This window comes from Petaurus breviceps, unplaced genomic scaffold, assembly GCF_028583685.1.
Source record: "Petaurus breviceps papuanus isolate PSGF00001 unplaced genomic scaffold, PetGlider_PUasm1.0 175, whole genome shotgun sequence".
Taxonomy (NCBI): Eukaryota; Metazoa; Chordata; class Mammalia; order Diprotodontia; family Petauridae; genus Petaurus; species Petaurus breviceps.
In genome coordinates, this window is record NW_027185764.1 from 48,171,007 (window position 1) to 48,182,584 (window position 11,578).

An 11,578-nucleotide genomic window follows, 5' to 3' on the forward strand; every position below is an offset into this window, starting at 1 on the left:
TCCCCCTTCCCCCTCCCCCTCCCCTTCCCCTCCCTCCTCTCTCTCCCCGGCAGCCCTCTGCGAGAAGCTCCGCTCCCCCAGCACTTTCTGGGCCCTGAGATATGGCAATGGTAGTTAGCAGCTGGCGAGATCCGCAGGAAGACGTGGCCGGGGGGAACCCAGGCGGCCCCAACCCCGCAGCCCAGCCCGCCCGGGAACAGCAGCAGCAGGCGGGTTCGGCGGCCCCGCACACCCCCCAGACCCCGAGCCAGCCGGGACCTCCGTCCACCCCAGGCACGGCGGGGGACAAGGGGCAAGGCCAGCCCGGCTCGGGCCAAAGCCAGCAACACATTGAGTGTGTGGTGTGCGGGGACAAATCGAGCGGGAAACACTACGGCCAATTCACCTGCGAAGGCTGCAAAAGTTTCTTCAAGAGAAGCGTCCGCAGGAACTTAACTTACACATGCCGTGCCAACAGGAACTGTCCCATAGACCAGCATCACCGCAATCAGTGCCAATATTGCCGCCTCAAGAAGTGTCTCAAAGTGGGCATGAGGCGGGAAGGTGAATATTTCTTCTCTTTTACTTCTGGCTTTGCTGTGTTTTTCTTTTGCTTTCTCTTGTTTTTGCCTCCCTTCATTTGAAAATACCAGCTTATCCCTCACTCTAACCCTCCCCTTTCTCCTAGCCATCTCCCCCAGCTTTGCAACCCAGGCTTCGCTTCTGCTGACACCCCCTCTCTCTAACGACCCCCGTTCTCCACCCACCCCTTGCCGCGAAATCCCCTTCCTGTACACCCCTCCTTCCTACTTATCCTGATGAGGATTTTTTTTTTTTTATGATCAGGATTGGAAGAAAAAAAAAACCCTCAGTCTTTCTTAGTTCTGCTGTGTCTCTTCCCCCACGCGTGTGTGTGTGGCTGCTTTAGTATCTGTTGGCATGATGTTTGGGGGGGGTGATTTTTTTTTTTGCAAAGCTACATTTTTTCCATTCTCCCTTTAAAACCTTTATTAAATAGGGGAGAGTAGGAAGGTGGGAAGGGGGACACTTTACAATAGATTCATTGCTGTCATCATCTTTTCTGAAGCCTGGCTTGGAAAAAGAGGATCGAGATTTATTGCACTTGTAGGTCTAATGGGGGGGGGGGAGGAGAAAGGGGGAAGGAAATCTGCTCTCATTTAATGGTTCCCTCTCCTATCCAGTGTGCTGCAGTGTGCTTCTCTCCAGATCTGTGGCCTTGTTTTCACTCCTTCTACTTTGAAAGGAAAGTTTGTGACTGATCCCTGCTTTTATAGTTGTCATTTTTTAAAAAGCATGTTACTTATTTTATTTCTCCACCAAACTCCACCCTCTGCTTAAATACTCCATACAAATGACAATTTACAGCGTATTTACCGTTCCTTCTTATTTCACCATAATGCCTAGTCTGCAGCTGGCATGAGCTTCCACACCATTTAAAGCCTGGTTTTGTCAGCACAAGTTTGGATGTTGGATATGCCTCAATTTCATATGGAAAGATATGCTGCACTCTTTTATAAAGAGATTTAGCAGTTTACAGTTAAAGTTTATCTTTTTACTTAGGTTAAAGATGTCTTATAGTCAAATAATATAACCAGTCAATTTTGCAGAGTGAAAATTACTCTTTTAATTGGTTTTAAAATTATATTTTATATGCCACAAGAAAAGAAATTTAATTCCCTCAGATCTGGAAGAGCTGGCAAATATGACGACTTCATTTCGTAGCTCCAGGGAGCTTTTTGTAGGCATTTGAAGAAGGGGGGGGGGAGAAACTTTGAATTGTGCTCTCATTTAATTGAAAAATAACTGCCAAGTTCAAAACTATACTGAAGTGGGAAAACTATTCTAGCCTCATTAGATTTTAAGGGCTCAAATTGCATTTATTACTTGCACTAAAATTGGAATAAAAGTCAAAGTTAAAGAAACTATGAATTGTTGAATGGGAAAGTAAAATTATAACTATATGTATATATAAATATACGCAAGCATATCAAAATGCATGTGGGGAGGGGGAGCAATATAGCCTCAACTTCACTAAAGTTACCTTTGTTTACTTGACAATTTCAGACGCTGAGACTGTCGAAGTCAAACATACACATACTTTAAAAAAAAAAAAAACTTTGTTCAGCTTTAGGAACTCAAAGCATGCTTACGTTTTGCATTCAGATGGTTAATGAATCCAGGGTTTTTGCAGTTGCAAGCTAGTGCATTCACTGGGCAAAAGCTGTCTGCAGGGTTTTGCAGTGGGACCGCACAGGACAGACATTAATTATATTTCTACTTTTTTCAATAATGTTTGGCTACTGTAAGTTCGAATATTTTTATTTTCATTGAAAACATTTAGTCTTTTTGTTGTTTTTAACAATAAGAACTTTGTGTGATGTGGTGGGGAGAGGGAGACGGAGTGGTACTAGAGATTTACTCTGCTTAAAAGTTGAAAGTGGTTAGCAAGGGTATGTAACATGTATCTATTTTAAAGACAATTTTGTAGCATTGAGGGTGATGTGGAAACACTTTATGAGCAGAACACTGATAGTTGGCAAGTCGGTGTACTTAGGGCATTTGTTTCAGACCACAACCATTTCGCCTCTTTTTAACCCTGGTTTGTTGAAGTCTGGAGGGGTGAGTGGGGTTTTGTTTTCTATGCATACTTTCTTGATTATCTTCTCTGGGGTTTGGACAAGTGGTGGTTGAGGTGTGGGGGCAGGACGAGGGCTCTTCCTATGAGGTCTTCTTCGGGATGAGTCTGTACTGAGTCTGCAAAGAGAAGAGAGCAGAACGGTTGCCGCACTTACCAAGATCCTGCAGTTGGATGGATTGATACCTGTCTGGATCTATAGACCCTTGTGTGGGACTGCATGTTTATGTGTGAGTCTGAGAGTATGTGTGAATGTGGGGTGTGTGTGTGTGTGTGTGTGTGTGTGTGTGTGTGTGTGTGTGTGCGCGCCTGGGCGTGTGTGTGTCTTCGGGGAGAGGCACTTGCATTGTCTCGGGACCCGCAGCACCGCGTTGAGGAGATGTTTGCAAGCCCCTTGGATGCACATTTCCTCTTCTTTTCTCTTTCTTTTTGTCAGCGGTTCAGCGAGGAAGAATGCCTCCAACCCAACCCAACCCAGGCCAATATGCCCTCACCAATGGGGATCCCCTGAACGGTCACTGCTATCTGTCTGGATACATCTCACTGCTGCTGCGGGCCGAGCCCTACCCTACCTCCCGCTACGGCAGCCAGTGTATGCAGCCCAACAACATCATGGGCATAGAGAACATCTGCGAGCTGGCCGCCCGCCTACTCTTCAGCGCCGTCGAGTGGGCCCGCAACATTCCCTTCTTCCCGGACCTGCAGATCACAGACCAGGTGGCCCTGCTGCGGCTCACGTGGAGCGAGCTGTTTGTCCTCAACGCGGCGCAGTGCTCCATGCCCCTCCACGTGGCCCCGCTGCTGGCCGCAGCGGGCCTGCACGCCTCGCCCATGTCCGCCGACCGGGTCGTGGCCTTCATGGATCACATCCGTATCTTCCAGGAGCAGGTGGAGAAGCTCAAGGCCCTGCACGTCGACTCGGCGGAGTACAGCTGCCTCAAAGCCATCGTCCTCTTCACATCAGGTGAGGGGTGGAGGAGAGAGGGGAGGAGGGAGAGGAGGAAGGGGTGGAGGGAGATGCACAGAGTGAGGGTTGGAGAGGCGGGGTAGCTGCGGTGGGAAGAGGGAGCACAAATGCTTGGTAAGAGCTAGAGCCAGCTTGATGCCCCCCTCCCCCGTCACCTCCTCTTCCTCCCCAACCTCATCACCCTCGCCTCCAGTCCGACAACTAGATTGCTTGGGTGGGGGTTGGGGAGGGGGTCGCTGCTGCCAGGTTTGGAGTGGATCTAGAGGTGGGTGGGCCTCTGCTGCTACTGCTGCTGCTGCTGCTGCTGCTGCTGCCGCTGCTGCTTTCTCACTTACTGCCGCAGCTTAGTCTCACCAGCCGGATCTGGGCTGGAACAGAGGATGTGGTGGCCTGGTTAAGGGGGTGAAGCAAACCAGACTGACTATCCCTACCTCTGCTCTGTCGGCGTCTGATTGAGCTCAGGGATCTGAGGGAGGAGAAGAAAAGAGGAGGACTTGAGAATGTTGGTTTCTCTTGTATGGTACTTTCACTGGACTAATTTCTTGACTGAGATTGTTCACACAAACACACACATATTAAAAAAAATTAAGGGGATGGAGAGAAAGTGGGAAATAAATCCAAATAAATCATAAACAATATCGCTTTGTTGCTGCCAAATTTCCCCTTATCGGAAATCATTCCGATGTTTGCAGTTGCAGATGTTTATTGGGATCATTTAAAAAAAGATTCTATATAAACAAGAAAGATTTAAAAAAAAAAAACAACGCAATACTGTAGAACTCACAAGGAAAGTAAGATTGCGTCGGCCTAAAGATAAATCTTTTTTACTATGCAAACCCCACCAATATTAGAAATTTTACAGATTGCTGGGGGAAAATATCAAATTAAGTGTAGGCGGTGGTAACTTGAATGTTAACAATTCCTCTTATGATAGATGGTTCAAATTATCTTGTAAGAAAGCGCATTAACATGGCTTTGAAGTGTTCTCATTTTGGCCTACGTGAATTCTATACATCTCTTACTATCGTACACTGTAAGCAGCAAACATTTAAACACCAAAGACAGCAGATAATAGGAGGAAATGTAAACAAAGCCAGAAAAAAGTCACATTTGTGCATGCAGAGCTGTATAGAGCTGATGTGGTCCTTTTCTACTTATATATTTAGTAGCGGTAGCATTACTACTATGCGTGTTATTTTTAAATTCTTCCATATAGAGAAAAATAGATTCCTAATAAATCTATCCTAGAGTCAGAAGGAGCCAAATGAAAATCATTCTCTAGCAAAGATGGCAAAACCCTCCCAAGGCCTTGTTGAACAGTAAGCAATTTATAATCTATCAATATTTGTTGCCTTTCATGCGTGAAAAATAGTATTTACATTGTATTAAAATGACTCTTAAATTTGCACAATATTGTAATGTAGCAAATGTAGTATTAATATCGATTTGAACAACAGATAATTTATTTAGACAGGAGCACCTAATTTGTATGCAGGGTGGCCAGAGCCATGTACTTTGACTGCCCCCTTTTACTTTCAGTGCAAATGCAGGTCTGCTAGTGGGAGAGGAGTTATTCTCTGCAAGAGGAAAAAGTGTGGACCTTAAAACAAATGGAAGATTTATTGAATAGCCACCTCAATGCTTTGAATGCATTTTATCTTAATAAGTCTTCTTGATGGAAACATGTTTTTCAAAAGTGACAAAGAGACTTGAAAGCATAGATCAGGCTGATTTAACTCTGGAGCATGCCTGTAGACTTACCTACTTTTTACACTCATTCACTGTGGAGGTTCCATCAATAAATAGGCCAATCACAGTGAAGTTGATTTTTTTAACCCTATCTAGTGAGGTCCTAGGAAATAGAAATGTGACACTGTAGTGTAGAATGGCCTACTCAGGAGAGATATCCCCTCCCTTCTACCCCAAAGGAATTGGTTCTACCCACTTTCCAACTCCCTAGAATTTTATGTTCACATGCCCCTTCTCCATGTAGCCTAGAGAGCTACAGAGTGTACAGTGAAGTCCCTGTAATTATTAACTCTTTTATTTCAACTTTATATTCCTAAACAGCAGTGCTAAATCCTTCTTTGTAAAACAAAACAAAATTTCCCCAAAACTTCCTTGGATGACAACTTAAAGGCACAAAGAGTGTCTAGTAAGTTAATAATAATATTATTTTATTGAGAAAATGAAAGCAGAATATCTGAAAATGGAAATACAGCTGCCAGGAGCAATTTATCCCCTCCCCCCCACACACACACATTTCCACTTTTGACTAAACTTGTTTTGATTGCTAGCCAGAAGGGAATTCATGGGAAGCCTTTCTCAAAGTCATCCAACTTTTAAGCAAACTTTGAGTGATGGAAAAAAACATTTTTAGACATTGTCCAAAGAAGTTTGCTAAGGCTAAGTATTTAACGCTGGCAGGGGGGTCCCCTGTTGTGGTTTTTACATTTGGGCCCTGGATGGTTTGTTTAATCCTTAATATTCTGGACATCATCCAAGGACTGGGTCATGACCTGAACTTACTTAAAAAAAAAAAAACTCTGTTAATTCACACAACTAAATATTTCTTCAGATAAATGAGAGCTTCTCTGAAAGCCGTCGTCTAGTTAACATAAATACAATAAATCCATTTTCAGCACAATAATAACTTTGATTTCTAGTTATGGCAGCTGATTACATCTATATTTTCTAAACACTAAACTCTCCTGAATGCACCACATGAAATACATTCTCTACACGACAAAGGCTAAGGCTGTAGAGCCCTGAACAGTAATGGTTATTTATTTACATAATTTCTTTTCCATACAGTGGAGAAGAAATATTGAGCGTCCCCATATTGACACTGCCATATAAAAAGAGAGACACGGATTTTGCACATTATGCCTCCTTTTCTTATCTGAGATATAATTCATGTAGTGTAAATATGTATTGCATTACACTTGCCCCAGCTATCCAAGAGCTCTGAATGCAATAACCTAATCGATCTCAAAGCCCATTCCCGTCTGTTCACCATTGGTGAAACCCTCTTTCCAGTGAGAAAAGGAAAATTAACTTCCAAAGTCCTAACCCAAGTTCTGATCAAGCCAAATCCTTCTTTCTTCAGGAGGAATAGGAGTGGATATCTAAATGGCAACCCCAGCCTTCAAAAACAGAAAGCAAACTTGAAACGTGGCTGAGGGAAGGCTGCAGGGTTCAGTGCCCAGCCTTTCCACTTCCTTCAGTCAAGGGTAATAGATGTAGCTTAGCGTCCGGTGACCCTGCACTTTAGCGGGCTCTTATCGTCAATATCTGATAAATATTTTACAGGCCTTAAGGGGATGACATATGGGCCTTATAAAAATCTGCTAGGGTGTTAGGGGGAACCTTTTCATATCGTATTGTCTGGACTTGAATAGGGTCCTGGGGCATAATAGGGAGATAATACATGTATAGCAAGATATATGTAAATATGAGCCTGCTTGGTGGCAATCACTGTAGTCTGTTTAGATTCAAGGCCAAGAACAGACCTATGCATTCTTTAGCTAAACAGGGTGCATGTGGGTTTTTTGTTTAGGGGTTTTGGGGGGTTTATTTGTTTTGGTTTTTTTTTTTTTGCAGTAAATCAACTCTACTGTGGCTTTTAGTGTTAAAGAATATCACTGTATTAACAATATAGTATGAATTAGCAAAGCAATCTGGCTTGGGTAATTATATATCTGAGAGCAACCTAGCTTGGATCTGAGGTCAAAGGATTCTTTTCTCAGAAGTTCTTGAATTATAGCTTGTTTTATTTGTATTTTTTGCTCGAGGCCATAGTCTTGTAGATGAAGGAGATCCGAAATCTTTGTATCCAGTCCTTGAAATATAAAGACATAAACTTCAAAAATACAGCCACACCCGGGTTTTGATTTGAATCATTTGTTGTGCCTTTTCAGGGTCGTTCTTCTACAGACACAATTTCCCAATGTCCTTTTGGGGCCATTATCGTGCATTAAGACATACATAGATCTATATAGATAGAGTATTAGCAAAGTCTGGCTTTGATCTCTATTAAACCATCCCACTCAGTAATGGTTCCTCTATGATCTTTATGTTTTTTTTAAATATTTATTATTGCAATAAGAAACAATGTGAATATTTGAACTATAGAAGGAGTGATTGTGGTTTCCCTTTAACCCACTTTTCTCTACTAACCAGTCAACACAGAGTAACCTGCTGTTGTGCAATATTATTATGAAAATAAGGACTCCAGTTGTTGTCAGATAAACAGATAGGGCTTGAGATCATATCCTTCTGCGGAGTGTTTTTCTCCCTTCTCTTCTTCAGAAAGAAGCTTCTCTATGTCTGGCTACATTTTAGCTGGTGTTTAGGCACCGCAGCCGTTCTTAGCTTTGTGTCTGATAGCTGCAGATGTCTCCTTAGCACACAGCCTGGAGTAACTGAGCCATATTCCTCTAGATTATTATACAGCTTACAAAGATGTGACCAATTTTCAATTACTTGATCTACGATACAGATAGAAGTGTGAGCTTTCGCCTAGGAATTGCACTGAGAATTCCTTACTAGGCACCTTAAACCCTATATTGCTAAAGCATTGGACTTGATCTAATTCCCAGCATATCAACAAACGACTGCCTTCTCTCCCCACCCCCCCTCCCCCCTCCTCCCCCCAGCCCCAACCTCCAGTCCTCTACGTGTTTATTTGCTACTCAGTCTAGGTTTGGGTCTAGGATTTTGGCTACTGCTGTTTTGGCTTCTATTGGCTCCAAGATCTATTTAGTTCTTTTTCTTACTGAATATTTCGCTGAGGTTCTTTAACCCCACCCCACCCCCACCGAAATCATCGGCTAAAGCAATCGTTTTAATGAAACGAATACCCTGAAAGATCCTGCCCTTCAGGCTGAGGACAGGTTGCTGTGTGTAGAAAACATGGCTTCAGAGTCTTACATTATTTAATCCAAAGGTGAAGGAGGAAAAACAAAGAGAGGGAGAGGTTCATGTCTTGTGTGTGTGTGTGTGTGTGTGTGTGTGTGTGTGTGTGTGTGTATCTAGATTATTTAGGCTTGGTGGAGGTTTGATTTATTTTCATTTTGTTGGTGGTGGAAAAAAGGAAGAAGGGAGTTGGGGGAGGCATAAGGGGAAAGGATTTTTTTTTTTTTTTTGCTTCTGTTTGTGACTCTGCTGCTCACTGTCCTAACTGTTTGCACCCCCTCCCCCCACATGTCTCCTCCCCGTGTGTGGCTGCTCCGGCAGACGCCTGTGGCCTGTCAGATGCCGCCCATATCGAGAGCCTGCAGGAGAAGTCTCAATGCGCCCTGGAGGAGTACGTGAGAAGCCAATACCCCAACCAACCGAGCCGCTTCGGCAAACTGCTGCTGCGGCTGCCTTCCCTGCGCACTGTCTCATCCTCAGTCATTGAACAGCTCTTCTTCGTTCGCTTGGTAGGTAAAACCCCCATTGAAACTCTCATCAGAGATATGTTACTGTCTGGGAGCAGCTTCAACTGGCCTTACATGTCCATCCAGTGTTCCTAGACCTGAGACAACACCGCCCCTGGTCCCTGAGCCCCCAGTAGAGACACAGAGGACGAGGCTTTGGCCAAGGACACCAAACACAGACAGAAACGGTCGAACTTGTTAACGCCGGGGTGCAAATGGTGAAAGGTGGGGAGCGAGGGAGGGGAGAGAGGTGAGGGATCCGAGCAGAACCAACCCAGCAGAAATATATATTAAAAAAAAAAAAAAGGAAAAAGACTCATTTAGGATCAGATCTGTGAACACGTTGAAAAGGAAATGAAAAGGACCTTGTGTCTATGGGGGAAAAAATGAAGAAAGGACCATGGGGATTTTAATAAAACAGAAGGAGAATAATGGACCTTCCAGGATTTATTGTGGACTGATGTGTGGATATATTCTGTACAGAAAAAAAAAAAACCATCGAAGCGAACTGAAGCCTATGTAGAAACACACAAAAACACTTACCACGAACATTGTTATTCATTTTGTAAAATATTAGTCTTTATTTTCATTTTTTGTAAAAATTTAAAACATCGTATGCGCATAAAGAAAAACAAACAAGAATTAGGGGGAAAGTAACATTTTCCAAATAATTATAAAAAATTGTCCTGTGTCTATGTATCTATATCTGTTTTGTATTTTTTTCTGGTTCCAAACCAGGTTTCCTGTGATTCTATACTAATAATTTTTGATATAACCCTTTGCTTCTTATAATGAGTGCGATATATGTTGTCGAAGCTGTTCTTCAAGAATTAAAATTGAAGTGAGAATTTAAACAAAAATAAAAGATTTAGCAAAAACACGTGTCTTGTTGCTTGACACATTTCAAAAGATAGAGACAAACTCAAAATTACTTTCGAATCTAATTGTCATTAGAATAGAAAAAGCAAAGATGGGGGGGGGGATATTGGAGGGGGTGGACTTTATTAAAGATCCCAGCAAAGTTAAATGGAGACTATCCAACTGAAATAAAATTCACTCCGTTGTGTAGATTCTGGGAACTAAGCACCCAGGTCCGATAAGTGACTTCAAGGCCGGTGTAAGCGTTTTCACTGTAGTGAGATGGATTTATTCTCTTCATGATTAGCTTATGTTGGTGCCTGGAGGTTTGTAGGCTTAGAGAAGCAGAGAATGCCCTGTTCGTAGCACATTTCCATGCAGGGTGCCTTGGAATAGATCTTCGTTCATTGTCCTTTGGCTTGGCGGCAAACTATTGGTAGTTCTACTACTACTGGTGGTGGAATTCGTGGTTGTTCCGGGGGGTCGAGAGAGGTTGTCTATTGCTTTCTGGGAAGGATGGTTTCTCAGGAAGACAGATGGTTGTCCTAGTGCCTTTGAGAGACAGAATCTCGAAGAGCTTCAGAAGAGTTAGGGGAGTCAAGGTTGTGTGCTCAGTTACTGCTACCCTTTTTGCTGAAAAAAATCGGCAGTATTTGTTTTCCTATATAGTCATGAGTATTGTGATAAAATTATCCCCAGTCTGTTCATAACGCAAATCTAACGGGAAGATTTCTCTTTGGGTGGATTAGATGGACCCTTCCTGGCTTTCTCTCATGGCGGCTCTATGATATGAGAATTGGAGAGGTGTGCCAAAGCCCCGTTTTTAATTTAAAAACCATTTCCATCATGGTGCCCCTTTGAAGGTAAAGGCTTCACAATGCTGCTTGCTGGTGGTGCAGATCTCTGTAACAGCTTTCAGAGCATGAATGTTTTATAGGATCTGAGACAGAGCTGTAAGAACACATACTGCCAAGGGAGCTCTTGCTTAACGTATTAATAAAGCCAGATCTTTAAAAATAACACCCCTCCCCCACCCCCATACCCATTCCCAAACATACCCCGATGAGGCAAGAGCTTTCATTTCAGGAGCCAGTAGCAGTGTTTTGCTTTTAATTTACTGTCTATAGTCTCCAGATTTTTTTCTTTTTCTTTTTTTTATGCATTAACAAGATCCTTCACTCACTTCAACCCACTTGGGGTGTTTAATATTCTAGGTGCAGTAGAGCCTGAGCAAGTGCAGCTCTATACAGTAACCAGTTACCAGAATGCTGCAGATCAACATCTGGGGGCAGATGTTCTGTAGGCCTGTATTCAGTACAGAGAATTAGAGTATCAACTCAGTAGCAGTTGTGGATGTATCTAGGTTTGTGATTATAAACCAGAACCCAACCAATGGAAATTAAGTATAACTGCCTCCCCCTCCCACTCTACTCCCATCCTAGGTCTTAGCCCTCAGCCCAGATGCAAGGGCAATAGCTTTGTCCTTGAATTGACTCCCAAGGCAGAATGAGGAGAAATGGAAGAATTGGGTGGAGGGGAGGGGAGAGGTTTAAGTCATAAATTCTGCTCCAAGAAATTTTTGAGAAATGATCCTGGGCATTTGTTTTAAAGGTGGAGAAGAGATGGAACAAGGAGGAGGTCAGGGAGTGGGGAATGGGTCTGTCTGTAATAAACACATACACCCGTATCTTCTGC

The 11,578-nt window shown here is 43.2% G+C and overlaps 1 protein-coding gene across 4 annotated transcripts in view; it reads left to right on the forward strand.

Moving 5' to 3' along the window:
• Positions 1-9,903, forward strand: part of NR2F1 (nuclear receptor subfamily 2 group F member 1) — a 20,915-nt gene extending 11,012 nt beyond the window's left edge. The window contains exons 1-3 of one of the 4 annotated variants that reach the window (XM_069085092.1): positions 29-543; positions 3,072-3,599; positions 8,841-9,903. In XM_069085092.1, coding sequence (XP_068941193.1) covers positions 102-543; positions 3,072-3,599; positions 8,841-9,121 — 1,251 coding nt within the window. In that variant the 5' untranslated portion in view covers positions 29-101 and the 3' untranslated portion in view covers positions 9,122-9,903. Of the gene's footprint in view, positions 1-28; positions 544-2,148; positions 2,303-2,346; positions 2,866-3,071; positions 3,600-8,840 lie in introns of those variants that run through there. The other 3 variants (XM_069085093.1, XM_069085094.1, XM_069085095.1) reach the window with 3 other exon arrangements.
• The last annotated feature ends 1,675 nt before the right edge of the window (positions 9,904-11,578 follow it).